General features: G+C 43.3%; 1 protein-coding gene across 1 annotated transcript in view; it reads left to right on the top strand.

Moving 5' to 3' along the window:
* The window catches only part of ATRN (attractin), a 166,963-nt gene extending 149,015 nt beyond the window's left edge, over positions 1-17,948 (top strand). Inside the window, exons 26-29 of the mRNA XM_064382272.1 lie at positions 2,940-3,018; positions 7,701-7,808; positions 12,755-12,869; positions 15,242-17,948. Coding sequence (XP_064238342.1) covers positions 2,940-3,018; positions 7,701-7,808; positions 12,755-12,869; positions 15,242-15,366 — 427 coding nt within the window. The 3' untranslated portion in view covers positions 15,367-17,948. The remainder of the gene's footprint in view (positions 1-2,939; positions 3,019-7,700; positions 7,809-12,754; positions 12,870-15,241) is intronic.
* The last annotated feature ends 1,195 nt before the right edge of the window (positions 17,949-19,143 follow it).

Raw genomic sequence — 19,143 nt, 5'->3', positions numbered from 1 at the left:
TGCTTCTGTCACTTCTTGTAGCTGAAGTAAGTAGAAGAAACTGGGTAATTGGTGTTCTCAACAGATCTCCCTTGAAGACAGAAGGGTCCTCTCACCCTCCCCGAGGCCTTGAGGGAAGCGGGCACATGTATTACGGGTGGGCCCAAGAGAGGCTTCTGAGTGACACCAGGGTCCTCAACCTCTTAGCAGCAGCAGGCTCTTGACCAACTTAGAAGCTGTTCCTGTTGGCTTCATGCTCTTCCTTGTGGATTTGCTGCTTCCTATGTTTATCTATTAGAATAAAAGTAACAAAAAGCAGGATTATGCATGGAAGACAAGAAATACTGAGAAGGTTATTCTCAGACCTCTTTACTGGTTCTTCCTGTTCTCCCCAACTTCTCATTGTTAGGGTGGCCCCAGGATATTCTCTATCTGTATTCATTCTCTATCTGACCATGTCCAGGTTTATTGCTTGAAATACTATGTGTATCCTGATGCCTTCCAAATGCCATACCCAGCCCAGACCTGGCAGCCAGCCTCCAGGTTAAAATATCTGCCCAGGACATCTGCCCTGGGCTCTTTGGTAGGTATGTCAGGGTTCTGCATATCTAAAATTGATCTCCTGATATGTTCAGATTCCAAAGTCCTTTTCACACCCTTCTTTCCACTGCCCTGGTTTGAGCCACCATCATCTCACCTAGACTGCTGGTCTCCCTGATAATGCCACTGTACCCCTAATGGTCTTCTCAGCAAATGTTAAATCACAACACTTCTGTTTAAAAACCTGCACTGGGTCTCTCTCTCCCATTGCCCTCATAATGCCTACAGTGACCCTTCACCCTCATTCTTCTCTGCCTGTATCTCTGGCCATCCCAGGCATGCTTTGCACTGATTGCCCCTTTTTCCAGATGCACTTTTGCAGGCATCCATGAGCCACCTCCCATACCTTCTCCAGGTCTTTGCTCAAAAGTCACCTTCTGAGAAAGAAAGGCCCACCTACTCTGACCATCCTGCTCTGGAGTACCATTGGTACGCCTGAACCCCTTGCTCTTGCCATCTTTTTATTTCTGTAGCACTTACCTACTTTTGCCATGCTCAGTAATTTGCTTATTTACTTTACTTACTGTTTATCTCCACCTGCTGGAATGTAAACTCCATGGGACAGTGATCTTTGCTCTGTTTATTGGTGTATTCCATGAGCCTAGAACAGGACCTGGCCCAATTAAAATACTGATTAAAAAGACAATGGAGGCCAGGCACGGTGGCTCACGCCTGTAATCCCAGCACTTTGGGAGGCCGAGGCGGGTGGATCACAAGGTCAAGAGATCGAGACCATCCTGGTGAACATGATGAAACCCCGTCTCTACTAAAAATACAAAAAATTAGCTGGGCATGGTGGTGCACACCTGTAATCCCAGCTACTTGGGAGGCTGAGGCAGGAGAATTGCCTGAACCCAGGAGGCGGAGGTTGCGGTGAGCCGAGATCGCGCCATTGCACTCCAGCCTGGGTAACAAGAGCGAAACTCCGTCTCAAAAAAAAAAAAGACAATGGAGGCCAGTCAAGTGAGGCCTGTAGTCTTTACCAAGGCAGGCGGATCACTTGAGGTCAGGAGTTTGAGACCAGACTGGCCAATGTGGTGAAACCCTGTCTCCACTAAAAATACAAAAATTAGCTGGGCGTGATGGTGCATACCTGTAGTCCAAGCTACTCAGAAGGCTAAAGCAGGAGGATAGAATCGCTTGAACCTGGGAGGCAGAGGTTACAGTGAGCTGAGATTGCGCCACTCACTGCACCCCAGCCTGGGCAACAGAGCGAGACTCCATCTCAAAAAAAAAAGACAATGTAGACTGTCAGAGAAGAGAAAAGTTGGCAGAGTCCTGATAGCAGAGAGACCCAGAGCTGAAGGCTTTCCACCAAGTGACCATGCTAGGGGGACTGGAAGGCAATTGTATAGAATTGCCTTTTGTCAGGGCAGCCACGGGAGGGGTCTGCACCCTTGTACACCTTAGGGAGGCAGTGAGCCTTGAGGGAGGCTTGAGGTCAGGGCAGTTCAGTCATCCTACCATCTTAGGGTGCCTTTCTCCAGCCAGCCTGGGAGGGCTGTGTTGGTGTCAGCACTTGGGTGCACTGAGGTGCCATTCATGAAGCTGACCCCATCCTGACCTTGATGACATTGGCAGAGAGTCTTATGTCTGCATGTAGCCCACTGAAAAAATACCCTGTAGCTAACCCCTTTTACAAGTTAATGAGTAAAAATGCAGCTATAGCAGTTAAGCTTGTTCTTTCTTTTAACCTCAAGTCAACTGTTCTCTTTGCCATCACTGTAGCTTTTCAAACCATTCCACGCCTGGTTTATACATGAGAAAACGTTGAAATCCTCTGCAGCTATTAAGGCCACTGGGAGTTATCTTCTCTTAGTATTTTTAGGAAAGTTGTTGGCTTGGGTTTTATCATTTTAAATGTGTTTTTTAAAAATATGTATTTGTAAAAATATTGAATATACATTAATAATTAACAAATTTCTTCTGTTTACCTCTTCCTTACGAAAAGTTGATTGTTACTTTAATAATTAGCTTTTTCACTTTCGTAGTTTTACCAGTAAATGTTTGCTAACTTGGATCAACAGCATGCCTAATACTTCTTATAATTATCTTAGAATTATTTTTCTTATTTGGGATGAGTCACTAGGGACCATTCTGATAAAGGCCGATGGAAGGTCAGGACTCTCTGAGTACCACGCAGGAACAATACAGTCTAGAGGCCTGGTTGGGAAGCCTGGCTTACCAATGTCGTCTCACTCATTGCTTCCTGAGTTGGCACATGGTTGTGACGAAGCATCAGAAGGGAGTCCGGAGGTGGCATTTGGGAGCTGTTTTCACTGCCTGACCTGAGGTGTGGGCGACGGTGGGTGCTGATTCTGGGGGCTGGGATAATAACTCAGTACTTTCCTTTCTCACAGTTGTTTCCTCTCTTTGCTCCTGGTGGCTGCTGTGGTTTGGAAGATCAAACAAAGTTGTTGGGCCTCCAGACGTAGAGAGGTAAGCCTCAGCGGGTAAAGATTAAAGAATCCCTGAAAGAGCTTTTTTCCTTTCTTTTTCTCTTGAGCAAGTGATATTTCTCTCAAGCAAGCTATTTAGTGATAATGGATAGACAGACATCTCCACAGTAGGAATAACGTGGTCCTTTCTGCAGTCCATAGTTCCACAGCATATGGTCAGTAGACTTAGATGAGTGCTACATAAAGTGGAATTAGTTCTTCACCACAGGGTCTTACCTTACTAAAAGAAAACTCTGGTATTGACTTAGAAATGCCAGTTTTATCCTTCTGACCAGAACCCGAGTCCTGACTGAGGCCCGAGGTCCAAGGGCTTGTTAGAGCAGCCCAGCCGCTGTGTGATTACACATGACCTTCACAAGAACCTTTCATGGGAGAGGGAAATCAGCCATTTAAGCATCTCAAACATTTTCCATTGTTCAAGGAAAGATAAATGTCTATCTAATTAAGTTTTTAACTTGAGTTTTATTTTTTAATGTCTCAATTTGTTTCCAGAGCTTCATTCCAAAAATAATGTCAAGCAAATATTTACAGTTGACAAATTTAAATAAACTTGGTTGAAAATTGTAACATATCAAATGCCCATCATTCAATGAGTGGATAAAGAAAATGTGGTGTGTGTGTATGTGTATATATATACATACACACATGCACCATATAATACTACTCAACCATGAAAAGGAATGAAATAGTGGCATTCACAGCAACCTGAACGGAATTGGGGACCATTATTCTAAGTGAAGCAATTCAGGAATGGAAAACCAAACATCATATATTCTCACTTCTAAATGGGAAGTAAGCCCTGAGGTCGCAAAGGCATAAGAATGATACAGTGGACTTTGGGGACTTGCGGGGAAGAGTGGGAGGGGGATGAGGGGTAAAAGACTACACATTGGGTACAGTGTACACTGCTGGGATGATAGGTGCACCAGAATCTCAGAAATCACCACTAAGGAACTTATTCATATAACCAAACACCACCTGTTCCCCAAAAACCTATTGAAATAGTAAATAAATAAATAAATAAATAAATAAACATTTTTTAAAAATAACAATCACCATTAAAACAATTACAACATAAAAATGTTGTTTATTGCAACTTTCACTTGCATCATTACTTTGCCTTTCATGTAGTCATGCCTGTTGCATTGTTGCTAATGGAAGTGCTCACATGTACATAAGATCTAGACAAGGAAGCTCTCTGGGGTTTTTTTTTGTATCTACTCATGCCTTTTTCTATATAAAAATTTATAATTTAGAAGAGAAGTATCTAAAATCACAATTCACAAGCAGTCAGCACTATTGATAGGACATTCATAACTGAATAGGGTTAAGACAGGCTCCAGGATATGGGTCTCTTCTTGTGGGCCACAGTACCACCTTTTGTGACCCACATAAAAATGATGTTATCATAGAGGGAATGTTGCATACTCTTTATTACTAGTTTTTAAATTCAGGGATAACATTTAAGTGATTTTTTAGATAGCTGTATTTCTGATATGTTTTAAAATCCTAATGAATTATGTGATGTTCTGAAAAAATCATTTTTCAATTTAATTTAAATGTATATTCATTCACAATGGAGTAAGAAAGACATAAGAAGCCGCAGTAAACCAGTAAACGGGAAAGGAGTTGTAAACTGTCTAAGTGCTGCTCTCTCCAAGGACATTAGACCAGGGAGTTTCAGAATTGAGATGAACTTATGGAGATAATGGTAGCCTATTCCTCCCTGCGTGCTTAAGAGAATTATTTCTAAAATCTGTAAAGCAAAGGAACCAGTGGTAAGCTTGAAAGAGTCCGAACTGATTTTATATACAGAAACCTTGGTACCAAAATCTGACAAAAGTAGAACCAAAATATAAAGGCCAGCTGCATAATGAATATATATGCAGCAGTGTAATGAAAGAGTCACTTAATGTCAGAAAACCTACTAGAATGTATCATGTCAATGGGGAAAAAAACACCTGAATTCTCCTTGAGGCCAAGTAATTATTTCGTCATTTATTGAAACACAATACCCATTCCTAATTTGAAAACAAAACTCACAGTAAAATCAAAAATACCTTTTTAACACTATGAAGAATATCATCATAACCAGCATCACTCATGATAAAACAAACACCACAGGTTGTATCCAACTAAGTTAGTTTTAACAAGAGGTGACATTTGAGCATTTTAAAATCCAGGCACTGTTCTAAGTGGTTTTACATAGATTAATCTTCATCCCAACCCTATGAATTAGGTGTTATCACTGGCTATGTTTTATAGATGAGGGAACTGAGGCTCAGAAAGGTGTAGTAACTTAGACCACATAGTTAACTAAGAGGCAGAACTAGGCTTTAACTAGGGACTTCTGTCTTCACAGCCCAAGTTTCTAATCTTCATGTAATCCCCACAGTCACTCAGCTTTGTGCTGGATGTGCACTAAGTGAAAGGGCACTAAGAAGTGTTGTTACTTTTGGAAAGGAAACAAAATTATTATTTTCGTATAAAGTTATAGAAACAGTATAGTAGAGATTTGCCAGTATAAGAATGAAGGCTTAAGTATATCAAAAATAAATGAATAACACAGAAGCTAAACAATCAATTGGAAATTGTTTGCAACATATGTGAGAGAAATAAGATGCCCAGCCTATAGAAAAAGGTTAAAAAATATATATGTTTAGTATGCAGTTGGTCATCTAATAAACTATACTTATACGCATGTGATCTGGAATTTCTTTTTAACTGTGAAGCTGACCATTCGGAATATATTTCATCATTTCTAAAATGTCAGTCATTATTTATTCCCTCTCAGAATTGTAGAAGCAATGATTTGATGTTATTTTTAACAACAATAATGGTAACAGCTAACACTGTTTAGTCCTTGGTACTCACCAGCCCCAGTTTTAAGTGCTTTTACACATGTTGTCTCCTGAACCCTCTTACTGCGACCCCAGCACTTAGAATAGCAGACCCCAGAGGAGCATTGCTGCATATATTAGTTGGGTAAATGGACCTACAGTTTTAGAAAATATAGGAATGTTATTATTGGTATTTCACAAAAATATTTAACATAAAAATGCCCTTCTAGAACAGAGCTATATCTTTCCAGGCCAAGAGTTTGTCTCCTACAGCAGTTCCAAGGAGGCAGTTTGAAGTAAGCCCTACTTGTCTCCCATGGCATAATCTCAAAGCTTCAGCAGCAAGCCCAAAAGATCTCTAGTATCCTTAATGATATGTGAACGGCCGTTCACCATGTGCTAGGTGCTGTGCTATAGTATCTCATTTGATCCCAGTGACAACCTTATGGGATAGGAACACATTTCAGAGGGAGGTAACGGAAGCCCAGAGACTTTAAACACCTTTCTTAAGGTCACACAGCTGGAGAGTATTAGAGCAGCAGTTCACATCAAGCCTCCCTAAATCCAGGCCCCTGTTTGTCCCTCTACTCTGCAAAATTTCACGTGTTTGTTTTTAGCTTATACCACCTCTCTGGAGGAAGGGTTCTCTCAGTTGCCATCTGCCGTATAATGAGGCATAGGTTTTTTTTGCTGTGTGAATCCTGGGTGCAAGTTTCAGTAGGAAGAAAGCAAGCCTGACTCTAGTAGTAGAAATACGAGGAGATAGGGCCACATCATTTTATGTATTTGACAAGTCAACATCATAGCATTACGTCCACAGTACTTTTTATTTTTTAATTTTTCTTTAAGTTCTGGGATACATGTTCAGAACATGCAGGTTTGTTACATAGGTAGACGTGTCATGGTGGTTTGCTGCACCTATCAGCCTTCTAGATTTTTTTTTTTTTTTTTTTTTTTTTTTTTGAGACGGAGTTTCGCTCTTGTTACCCAGGCTGGAGTGCAATGGCGCGATCTTGGCTCACCGCAACCTCCGCCTCCTGGGTTCAGGCAATTCTTCTGCCTCAGCCTCCTCAGTAGCTGGGATTACAGGCACGCGCCACCATGCCCAGCTAATTTTTTGTATTTTTATTAGAGACGGGGTTTCACCATGTTGACCAGGATGGTCTCGATCTCTTGACCTCATGATCCACCCGCCTCGGCCTCCCAAAGTGCTGGGATTACAGGCGTGAGCCACCGCGCCTTCTAGGTTTTAAGCCCTGCATGCATTTGGTATTTGTCCTAATGTTCTGCCTCCCCACCTCCTGACAGGCCCCAGTGTGTGATGTTCCCCTACCTGTGTCCACGTGTTCTCATTGTTCAACTCCCACTTAAGAGTGAGAACATGTGGTGGTTGGTTTTCTGTTCCTATGTTAGTTTGCTGAGAATGATGGCTTCCAGCTTTATCCATGTCCCTGCAAAGGACATGAACTCATTCTTTTTTTATGGCTGCATAGTATTCCATGGTGTGTATATGCCACATTTTCTGTGATGGGCATTTGGGTTGGTTCTAAGTCTTTGCTATTGTAAATAGTGCTGCAATAAACATAGCACAGTACTTATATATCTCTAATAGGGGCTTTTTAAATATATAAGGACAATAGTGTTATCACATCCAAAAAAATTTAATAATCCCTAATGTTATCTAATATCCAGTCTAAAAAGTATTGTTTTGGACTTGATTTGTTTGAATCAGGGAGGATGAAGTGTTTTTAACACGTAGCATTCACTAACAAAAACCCCTTGGTACTCATTGCATTAATGGCTTTGCCATATTATTTATCAGCAACTTCTTCGAGAGATGCAACAGATGGCCAGCCGTCCCTTTGCCTCCGTAAACGTCGCCTTGGAAACTGATGAGGAGCCTCCTGATCTTATTGGGGGGAGTATAAAGGTGAGAATGTGACTCAGAAGTCCCTATAACTTGACTTTTTAAAACTTAGGCTCCTAAGTTTGGGAAACCAGAGAGAGCAAAAGCCTTATTCCATTACCTCCTTTTTTTCCTCTCTCTTTTTTTTTAACAATAAGCTAAAACACTGAAGTTGTCGGGTATTCTTTTGCTTTGGTTTTTCATTCTTTGTTTCATATCGCTGACCAGTCTTATGTTCAGGAGATTTTAAGATATAAATGATTTGTCTGATACTCTTTTAAGTATTCTGTGGCATAATACTTCAGAACTTTTATTTGAAAATAGCTACATTGAACATTGAAAATAGCTACATTGAATATTTTTGAGACAGCGTCTTGCTCTGCTCCATCACCCAGGCTGGAGTGCGGTGGCATGATCTTGGCTCACTGCAACCTCCACCTACCAGGTTCGTGCACAACCATGCCTGGCTAGTTTTTGTATTTTTAGTAGAGACAGGGTTTTACCATGTTGGCCAGGCTGGTCTTGAACTCCTGACTTCAAGCAATCCGCTTGCCTCAGCCTCTCAAAGTGCTGGGATTACAGGTGTGAGCCACTGCACCCTGCCTCGGCCTCTCAAAGTGCTGGGATTACAGGTGTGAGCCACTGCACCCAGCATGTTGTTCTTTATATTTTGGGGAATTTTTTAAGCAGCAAAATGATAATTTACTATGTATTAATACTCTATGGAAAATATTTATCACCCCCACCCCAAAATGATGAAGAAAATGGTAGGACTTTCTCCTTGGGCAAAATGATGGAATACTTGAGATACACTAGAGAAATAGCTATGTATCTTGAATACAACATACTTATTTAAAATGTTACTGAGCTCACAGGAAGTAGGTAAAATCTCCAGGGAATACTCTCCTTCCCTACCCTAAAAAATACAAACCAAAACCAGAACATGATTTGTCCTAAGTGATTCCAGATGGTAAATACCACGAGGCTAACCTGAATAGATGGAAATCCTCTCTGTAGAAAAGCGTCTCCAATTCAGCGCTGTTGGAGTCCCACAGATCAAGATGAAGTAATTAAGGATCACCAGGGACAAGAAGAGGCAAGCCACCATAAATAAGAGTAGCAGAAACAACAGATGATTGATGTGGACAGGACTCCAGATGTTAGAATTGAAATCTAAAGAATATAATACAACCGTGTATGAAATGTTTAAAGAAATAAAAGATGAAATCATAAAGATGAGAGTCAAATATGACCAAACAGATCAAAGAACCAAATGGAACTTCTAGAAATGACAAATACAGTCATTGAAAATTTTTAAATAAATAAACTTAATTTACATGTTAAACAGCATATCAGACATAAGAGAGAATTTACAAAGTGGAAGATGAATCTGAAAAAAGTATACAGAATACAGCTCAGAGAGACAAGGAGATAGAAAATGCGATAGATATTAAGAATATGGAGGATAGAATGAGAAGATCCAACTCATGTATTTCCAGAATCCCAGAACAAATGAATGAAGGAGAGGCAATATTCAGAGATGATAGCTTTCCAGAACTGATGGATCTGGCAATTCCACTTCTGGGTTTATACCTAAAAGAACTGAAAGCAGAGTCTCAAAGACATATTTGAACATCAGTGTTCTTGGCAGCATTATTCCCAGTAGCCAAAAAGTAGAACCAGCCCAAGTGTCCATGAATGGATGAATAGATAAGCAAAGCATGGTCTATACATCCAATGGAATGTTATCCAGCCTTCCAAATGAAACAAATTCTGACCCATGCTACAATATGGATGAACCTTAAAGACATGCTAAGTGAAGTAAGCCAATAACAAAAAAATAAACATATGTCTGATTACACTTTTAAGAGATACACTTGTAGTCAAATTCATAAAGACAGGAAGTAGAAGAGTGTTGCCAGGAGCTGGGAAGGGGGAAATGGGGAGTTTGTTTAATGGGTACAAAGTTTGAGTTTTGCAAGATGAAAAGAGTTCTGGAGATGGATGGTAGTGATGGTTGCACAACACTGTGAATGTACTTAATACCACTGAACTGTATATTTTTAAATATTTAAATGATCAAGATGGTAAATTTTATGTGTATTTTACCATAATTTTTGTTAAAAATGGGAGAAGAGGCCAGGTGCAGTGGCTCACGCCTATAATCCCAGCACTTTGGGAGGCCGAGGTGGGCGGATCACCTGAGGTCAGGAGTTCAAGACCAGCCTGGTCAACGTGGTGAAACCCCCATCTCTACTAAAAATACAAAAATTAGCTGGGTGTGGTAGCATGTGCCTGTAATTCCAGCTACTAGGAAGGCTGAGGCATGAGAATCATTTGAACCTGGAAGGCAGAGGTCACAGTGAGCTGAGTTTGCACCACTGTACTCCAACCTGGGTGACAGAGCAAGACTATCTCAAAAAAAAAAAAGAGAAAAGATCATCTACAAAGGAATGACAAGCTGACCGCTGACTTCTCAGAAGTCAGAAGGGAGTGGGAGAATGTCTTTGAAGTACTGAAAGAGAGCTGTCAACCTAGAATAGTGTGCCCAGTAAGTACCTTCCAAGAACAAAGATGAAATAAAGCTATCTTCAGATTAGAAGAAAAATTGATAATTTGCCACCAACAGACCTGCAAAAAGAAGTGTCTAAAGGATGTCCCAAAATGAAGGAAAATTACCCACAGGAGGATAGACTAAGGGGTAAGAAAGAATAGTGAGTAAATAAAAGTATAATCATGTATATAAATCTAAACAAACTTTGTCCTGGTAAAATAGTATTTGTGGGATTGAAAAATAGACAAGTGTAAAGTATTGAACAACATGGTATATGTCGGCAGCATATGACACTTAGTTGCTCCTTAAAACACTTACTTGATTTTCTTCCAGGACACCACACACTTGCCTTCTATCTGTTCTTGCTCAGTGATCTTTGCTCAGTCCTCTTCATCTTTTGACAGTGGTGTGCATCAGGCGCTGTCTTTGTCCCCTTCTTGTGTCTTTTACACCCACTCTTTCAGCGATCTTCACTATCACAGGTTTAAGCACCATGATCCTCTCACTCAGACTGCTTCCATGAGCCTCCAACCCAAACATCCAGTTGCCTACTCAGTGTCCCCACTTGGATATCTTAACAGGAGTCTCAAACTTAACATGGCCATGGCCAAACTGAGCTCTGGATGTTTATTTCTCAGACCTGCTCCTCTGACATATCTTCCACCACTCAGCACATCACACCTCCATCACCCGAGTTGCTCAGACCAAAATCATGGAGTTGTTCTTGACTCGTTCTTAATGTCATGTTCTCATTGGACATCCAGTCTATCAGCAAATCTTGACTCCTTCTTCAAAAATGTTTCCAGCCACTGTGTACCATGTCTGCCACCGTTACCACTTGATCTAGGCCACCTCTGTCTCACACCTGGATTCTTGCAGTTACTTCATAACTGACCTCCCTGCCTCTGCCATTCACCCATGTAGTCATTTCCTTGTGTCACAGCAGAGTGGTACTGGAAATTATCTTCTTCAACCAAATTGAAGAGATTGATGACATATTTTTGGGTATAGTATGCAGAACTCTAAAGGTGGCCCCCAAGATTTCCATCCCATGTTTATTCATCACACACTACTCAAAGTACTGCTAGAGGAATTTTGCAGATGTAATGAAACAAGGCAGTGGACTTTAAGATACAGAGAGAGTTTCTCTGGCTGGTAGCAGAAGAAGCCAGAGAGATTGGAAGCATGAGCAGGACTTGACACACCATCCCTGGTTTGGAGATGGAGGGGGCCACAGAAGGAATTGTGTTTTTTTGTTTTTGTGAGACAGAGTGGCTATGTCATCCACACTGGAGTGCAGTGGCATGATCATGGCTCACTGCAGCCTCAAACTCTTGGGCTCAAGGGATCCTCCCTCCTGGGTCTCCCAAAGTGCTGGGATTACAGGTGTGAGCCACTGCATAAGCCCTGAATACATTTCAAAGCAGAGTCTTCCCCAGAGTCTCCAGATAAGAGCCCCATCAAGCTGACAACTTGATTTTAGCCTGGGAGACCTCATGAGATAGCTGATAATTCCCCAGAACTCATGGATGACATGAACAGACTTGGCTGTCTCAGCAGAGAACCCTACAGAGCTGGGACTTCTGACCTATAAAGCTATGAAATAAGAGGGTGTTGTTTTAAGCAACTAAGTTTGCAGGAGTTTGTTACGCTAATGTAGGCTGGGTGCAGTGGGCCACACCTTTAACCCCAATGCTTTGGGAAGCTGAGATGGGAGGATCGCTTGAGCCCAGGCGTTCAAGACCTGCCTGGACAACATAGTGAGACCCCATTTCTATTCTTAAAAAAAGAAAAAGAGAAGAAACTAATATAGGGACAAATCCAATCTAAAGTCTGCAACAGAAAATGAAGACATTTTCCGGAGCCAAATGCATCCAGAGAGTAGACAAAGAATCCACTTGGTCAGCCAACAGCTTTTACAAGCTTTTACATCCAGGAGGCTTGTCTACTTAGTGTCTGAAGGACAGACAAAATAGTTAGAATTTTTTTAAGTCTCCATAATATCTGCATCTGTGTTTGAGCCAGGTATGCAGAACTATTGGACAAATCTACTAAGCACTCACCACTGCTATTCCTGTGACCTACAATTATGAGTTAGAATTTCAAATCGAGCGAAAGTACAGCATCCAGAAGAAACCCTCTTGGTGTGGCCCCTTCCCTGCAGTTCAAGCCGCCCTTTGGAAGGGGGTTGGTTGTGAGACCTCAGTGGAAGGCAGTAAGCAGTACCACCCCTGTCACTGGTGCTCAGAGAGTGCTGTTAGCTCTCACCTGTCCTTTCTTGTTATCTTAAAAACTGCAGTGTACCTTTTTCTATATGCTGAAATTGATGGTTTTTATAAGCACCAATGACTGTTAAGTTGTCTGTGTGTGTTAAAGCTTGAGTATCACTTTAGGTAATTTTCTTTTCTTCCGCCAGACTGTTCCCAAACCCATTGCGCTGGAGCCGTGTTTTGGCAACAAAGCCGCTGTCCTCTCTGTGTTTGTGAGGCTCCCTCGAGGCCTGGGTGGCATCCCTCCTCCCGGGCAGTCAGGTGAGTAGATGTGGGCCAGCAACAGACACTGTCTAAGCATGTGAGGGAGCTAAGCATGGGATACTTCCCTTTCCTAGATAACAGGTTATAAAGGTGATAACCAGCAGTGCCACCCATGCCATGGCAAGGATTCAGTGAGATAATCCCATTGTCACCTATATTCCCAAAACTGTTTTCCCGAGATCACCGTCCCTGCCTGAGGGGACATCCCAGGACCTCCTCACCATCCCTGCCTCCCCAGCCTCTCAGTGCTCGCAGATGCCTCTGACCACAGCTTCCTTTGCTGCTAAAGTTTCTGGTCCCCCTTTGCCTCTGCTCTCTTTTCCTGTCCCCTTTTTCTCGTTCTGCCCCAAATCTGAGTGTGCTCCCCTTCACTCTGCATGCTGTCCCTCAGCCGCCTTCTCCACTCTACAGCTTCCAGCCATCTCCCCCCGAACTGGCATTTCTTCAGTTGGTATTTCTAGCCTTCCTGCATTTCTTTTGCTTTTCTACTGTTTTAATATAAGGCACAAACACAACGATAACATAAAGGAAACAACTGAAAATCCACACACAGTTTGCTATCCCATAACCCACCAGTTTTCATTGTTCTGTTTTCTTTCCCGCCCTGGCCAGCAATTTAGTTGAAATGATTGTATAGATCTAATTTTTATTCTGCTTTTTTCATATAACTAACTTAAATATTTTTACAGCCTACTACATAATATTTTAGCGATGCGTGTGACACTTCTCAAATATATGAATCATAATGTATATAAACTCTTATTTTGAAGACAGAAAATATGGAATACAGTTTTGAAAGTATCTTGCTTAATCACAGAGTGCTTTGGAGGGTGCCTCAGTGTGACCATTTTAGACAACTTTCAGTTGAGATGATTCTGGGGTCAGGGTTACCTTAGCCAGAGAGAACCTTGTGTCTGATTGAAAGGCTGCCCCAGGATATGGGTCCAGGCCCTGAGCTCCACTGTCCCTTTGGTGCACCCTCAGACCCAGAAGAGCCTCCAGCCAGCTTTAGAACGGTTGGGATCTGTGGTATCTTCACAAGGGAGGTCTTTCGGCATGGCTCGGCCAGGATTCATTCAGTTGAGCCTCTAACTCGCCTTTGCCGGTGTTGAGGACAGGGCAACTCTGTGATCTGTCACTGAAGTGCAGTGTGTGTCTCCTGCCACTGCCCAGCACAGCTAACATTGGCTGGTGCTCCTGAGAGCAGGGTGCTGGCTGGGGTGGCTAGGTGACAGGTGTGTAGCCCTGTAGCCTTTCGTCTCCAGCCTTTGCTTGATGTGCCCCAGCCACCCAGAACGCCTGATAAAGTTCTGCTCACTGCTTGAGAGCCACACTTTTCTGGACTCCCAAAGCATCCAGCTCTGACTTTGCCATAACAGATCACTGGAATGGTTTTCCCACTGTGTGCCAAGCACTTACAGCTGTCTTCCCCAACCCCCACTCCCCTTCACAGGCTCAGCAAAGTGAGTAACACGCTCCGCCAACACAGCTCCTGGCGGGTCTCAGCAGGGCTCCAAGCCTGCGGTAGCCATTTCCCATGTGTGTTAGGAATCCAGCTCCCCGAGAACTGTGCCTTCCCTAATGGATGCCAGATTAATCCGTTACCAATACAGGAAGGAAAATGGGATTGCAAGTCCCCAAAGCAAAGGGGGCGGGGGGGCAGTGATGAGCATAAAGGGGAATTGCTATTGATTGTTGCTGCCTGCCAAGTACTAAGACTTTATGTCAGTTCACTCATTGACTCTTCACACCAACCCTGTGCTATTATTATCCTCATTTTACAAATGAGGAAACTGAGGCACAGGGAGGTTAAAGAACCTTGCTTGTTCGAAAGCCTGGCCTCAGAGCCTGCCCTGCTCTGTATCATGGTATAGAATGAAAGCGACTAATGCTGACTGAGTGATGTGGGATGAATCTGAATCTCATAATAAAGCGTGCTGCTTTTTCTTGGCTCCTTTCGGAGGCAGGCAGGAGAAATTGGGCACTTAGCACATGTCTGCAGTCTCATTTATATGTTCCCACCACCAGGCAGGGCACTGCGCTTGGTTGATATGCTGAAAAGCAAACTATGCCTTTTGTGTAAAAAATGGGTAAGGGAGAAGAATATGTATTTGTATTTGTATTTGCATAAGTAAACCCTGAAAGAAAACATAAAAATTAGTGAAAGCATCTACCCAGATGGAGGAGCAGGTGGAGGGAGGGACAGGGTGGAAGGAAGACTTTTTCCTGTGTGTAGACCTTTTGGGAGTTTTTTTGTTGGTTTTTTTTTTTGCATCATGGGATTGAAAAATAAATGTTTGAGTTATTTTTAAAAACAAAATAAAAGCCAGCTGCTCCCAACATAAGTTCTCTCTGTGGGTTCTCCCAAGGTCTTGCTGTGGCCAGCGCCCTGGTGGACATTTCTCAGCAAATGCCAATAGTATACAAAGAGAAGTCAGGCGCCGTGAGAAACCGGAAGCAGCAGCCCCCTGCACAGCCTGGAACCTGCATCTGATGCTGGGGCCAGGAATCTCCCGCGCACAAGCGAGTGAGTGGCACACCAGAGCCGTCTGCAGGGAAGGGCGCGGCGGGGAAATGGCTGTGCGGTGCGGGGCAGAAGACTGGAAACTCTCGAAGCATCTGACTCACCTGCATGATCACAAGCTTTCTTTGACGGTTTCTCCCATCCGTGTTCCGGCATCTAACCTTTTACTTTTGCATAGGAAATACTTGATTTAATTACAGGTCCAGGGATGAGCTGATTGTTGCTGGAGGAGGCCAGTGGAGAGCCAGTGAGAGAACTAGGAAAGACACTCAGGTTCACTGTGGAAAACTGTTCTTGGGACTGTCTCAACTGTGCAAAAAACAAAAGATGGAGTGTTTACAAGTAGACTTTGTCATCAGTTGTTCTTGAACATGGTCTTTTAAAACCTAGTCAGATGAATTAACTTGTTTTCATCTGAAGCCTGCTATCTTTTTTTAAAAGATGTGCTATTTATTCTTGCACGATTTAGGCAGTTCTCTCTCTTCCAGGGAGTACCTTTTTTTCTAGTTGAGAATTAATAATGGTCCATCTCTTTTGATCATATCAAGCTAGGATAGAAGGGGGCTATTTTAAATGTCAAGGTCAGCAGTGTTACTTCGAATGTAAACTGGTGTAATAGGTAGTTTTCTATAGCAACTTGATTAATTTAGTCTTAATCCATTTGAAACTCTTTCCTTTCTCTCTGCCTGTCCCTCTCCTTTTCCGTCTCCATCTCACCCTCCCTCTCTCACATACACACACACATACACACAACACTAAGTGCCTAGACTTTAAATAGATCTAGCAATTGGAAAGTTAGTAAGCCTAAGTTTTTACATAATTGCATTCCTACATACTTGTAAAATTTAAATAGCTACCATTGGCAATCTGCTTTTTTTCTAAAATCTGATTTGCAGCCAGGAAAGAATTTTCTCACCCCAGGGGACGTTTGACCTAGCAGCAGGGATGACAGGAAAGCAGAAATGAATGAACTGTGAAAGCTGCTGTTTTTATTGTCAAAAAGGACACTGTCAAGAAGGCGCCCCCTGCCCCCACCCCACTGTCACCCTAGGCCTGATAAGTTATCAGCCCTCTGGCTGCCTCCTGCCAGGGCACAGAGGAAAGGACTCATTCATGTCACGTTTCCTTGAGCAGAAAAGAGCACTGAGAACACTTGGGACCCCTGGATCGGAGAGCAGCTGTGTGTCCTGCAGCCTCTTCTGAACTTGCGGTTTCATTCTCAGGCTGGGTGAACTCAGATGCCAGGAGAGCGACAGCCTCCCACTGTCGGGCGGAAGCTGCCCAAAACCTGGAGAAGGACCTGTTTGCTCTCTTTTCATCGGGAGGGGCTCGACCCACCCACCCTCCCTCTCAGACCGAGGTGGTGGCTGTGAGGGGGGCAGCAAATGCTGACAAGGATGAAAAGCACATGGAAAAAATGGACAAGGAGGGAAAACTCTATGCCAAATGGAAAATGACCAAATTTAAGAGGGTGGGACAGTCCCCTGCTCCTCTCCCCAGAGGGCACTGCCTGGAAATTGTGTTTTTCCCATTTATGGTGCTCTGTATTCTGGCATTATGCAGCAGCATCCCAGAAGCTCTCTTCTGCTTCAAAACCTGGGATTGCTGGCATTACCCTATTGGGATGGACCTCTGGACAGCAATACTCAAGTTTGTGAATTTGGAGAAATACTCAAAAGAGCTAAAACTGCGGCATTTTGCCTTTAAATGTAGTGCCTAGAGAGAGAGTATTATCTGTTCCCCAACACTAACCCCACTCCCATGAAGAATTGCCTGGAAAGATGTTTTCAAGGAAGTTGAACCATAAAACACTATCTGATGCACAAAACACCTCTACTTCGAAACTCACCTCTCATAAAGCTTCTTTTTCACATTATTGTTAAAGAGCAGATGTTCTAAAAAAGACCCCTCCTCTCACGAGCTCCCCATCCCTGCTACAGAACACAGCACCCATGGAGCCTGCCATGGACTGGCCCTCGATTCCCACAGTCCCCCCGGTGAGGCAAAAGGGAGGCCCTGGGCATTGTCCTCCTGCAAGGAAGTTCCTCTTCGTTTGTTCAGAGGACCAGTTTTCCTTGCCAAAGAAGTCTCTTTCCCCGTGTTAGTCCTATGCCTTGAAATATCATGCATCATGACCTGCAGCCATCTGGTTGTATCTTAATTTTTTCCTAAAAGATAATGTTTATTTTTAAAAAGGAAGGAAGGAGCAAGTGAAGTTTCATTCTGCTCCAGCGGTGGGGAAGCCGCTGAGTCCACCTGCTTCTCCTTTGCAACCAACAGCAAACAGCTTCCTCCAGCCTCAGGGCAGAAAAAGGGAATGGCAGGGAGTAAGAGGCGCTGGGCTAAGGGCCTGTTACCAAGAGGGAATGGGTTGTCATCTGGCAATGTTGCGTGTCACAAGAGAGCCTATATATAAATTAAAAATAGTCAAGAAAACACTGACCTTGCACTTGTACATAACTATACAGTAGTGTCCAGAATGTTCAGACATTTGGAGTGTACATAAAAAAACTTAATGTATTTTTATTAAATATAACAATGTCTGAGTTTCACCTAAGTTGTTTTTGTGCCATATGCTGGATATCCAGGTTCCAAGAGTTCCTCTCACCAGGCCCCGATACGTGAATAACAAAGCCAAGAAATGCATCCCCATCGTGTTGATGTGTTCACATGCATCTGGCACCAATTAGGTAATTCTTAAAAGAGGACTCATCTGTTAGAGTGTATATGAAAAATCAGGCAGGGGGCCGGGCATGGTGCCTCATGCCTATAATCCCAGCACTTTGGGAGGCTGAGGTGGGCAGATCACCTGAGGTCAGGAGTTCGAGACTAGTGTGACCAACATGGTGAAACCCCATCTGGGTGTGGTGATGCATGCCTGTAATCCCAGCTACTCCGGAGGCTGAGGCAGGAGAATCACTTGAACCTGGGAGGCGGAGGTTGTGGTGAGCCAAGATTGCACTATTGCACTCCAGCCTGGGAAACAAGAGCCAAACTATGTCTCAAAAAAAGGAAAAAAAAAACAGGTGAGGAATCCAAACGGCAGCCTTGAGGGGACTCAGGAAGCAGAGGCATCTCTGCCGCTGCCATTGGCCCTGCAAGCACATCATGACCCTTTCTGGCAGCCCCTTGGTACTCTGGGTAGTGAGGGATGACCAGTCTTGTCCTGAGAAATGTTTCTCTTAGTCTTTAAGTTCAAAGACTATAACCTGTGGCAATCAGACTTTCTAAAAGGGGGTTCTCCATTTTCTGTAGTTTTGTCTAAATTTTTAATGACCATTTCCTGGAATCAGATTATTATACTGAAAACTGGGGGTGGCAGTAGGGAGCTAGTTTGTTGATAAATAGCTCCCATTTCCCCATGGAGAATTCGACACACCCTGGACTCCTGTGTGCCCCCTGCCACCCCTGCACACAGCCTGGGGAGAAGCCTGCGCCTCCCTGTGTGGAGAGAAGGCAACCTCAGATCCCCTGAGCTAACCCGGAGGAAAGGCAGCCCTGGACCGAAGACTGTCAGCAGAAGGAAAGTACTGGAATACCTGTGGGTAAGGCCTGCCATTCAAGACTGGAGACACACCAGGAAATAAAAAGACCAGGCGGGGCAGTGCCGGCGGGAAGAGGCATTTTACCTTCTGGTGCAAATCTTGCTCCTTTGATTTAATTGGGGGTATTGGGGCCAGGGGCTGATTCGCTTCCTTGGTAGATGGTGGTGTTTTCATGCACATCTTTGATCCTTCCATTTCATGT

Source organism: Aotus nancymaae, unplaced genomic scaffold (genome assembly GCF_030222135.1).
Source record: "Aotus nancymaae isolate 86718 unplaced genomic scaffold, 86718_ANA_hifiasm-v0.15.2.pri h1tg000029l, whole genome shotgun sequence".
In the NCBI taxonomy this organism is placed as follows: Eukaryota; Metazoa; Chordata; class Mammalia; order Primates; family Aotidae; genus Aotus; species Aotus nancymaae.
The sequence above is the reverse complement of the archived record's forward strand: the minus strand, read 5'-3'. Positions and strand labels throughout refer to the sequence as shown.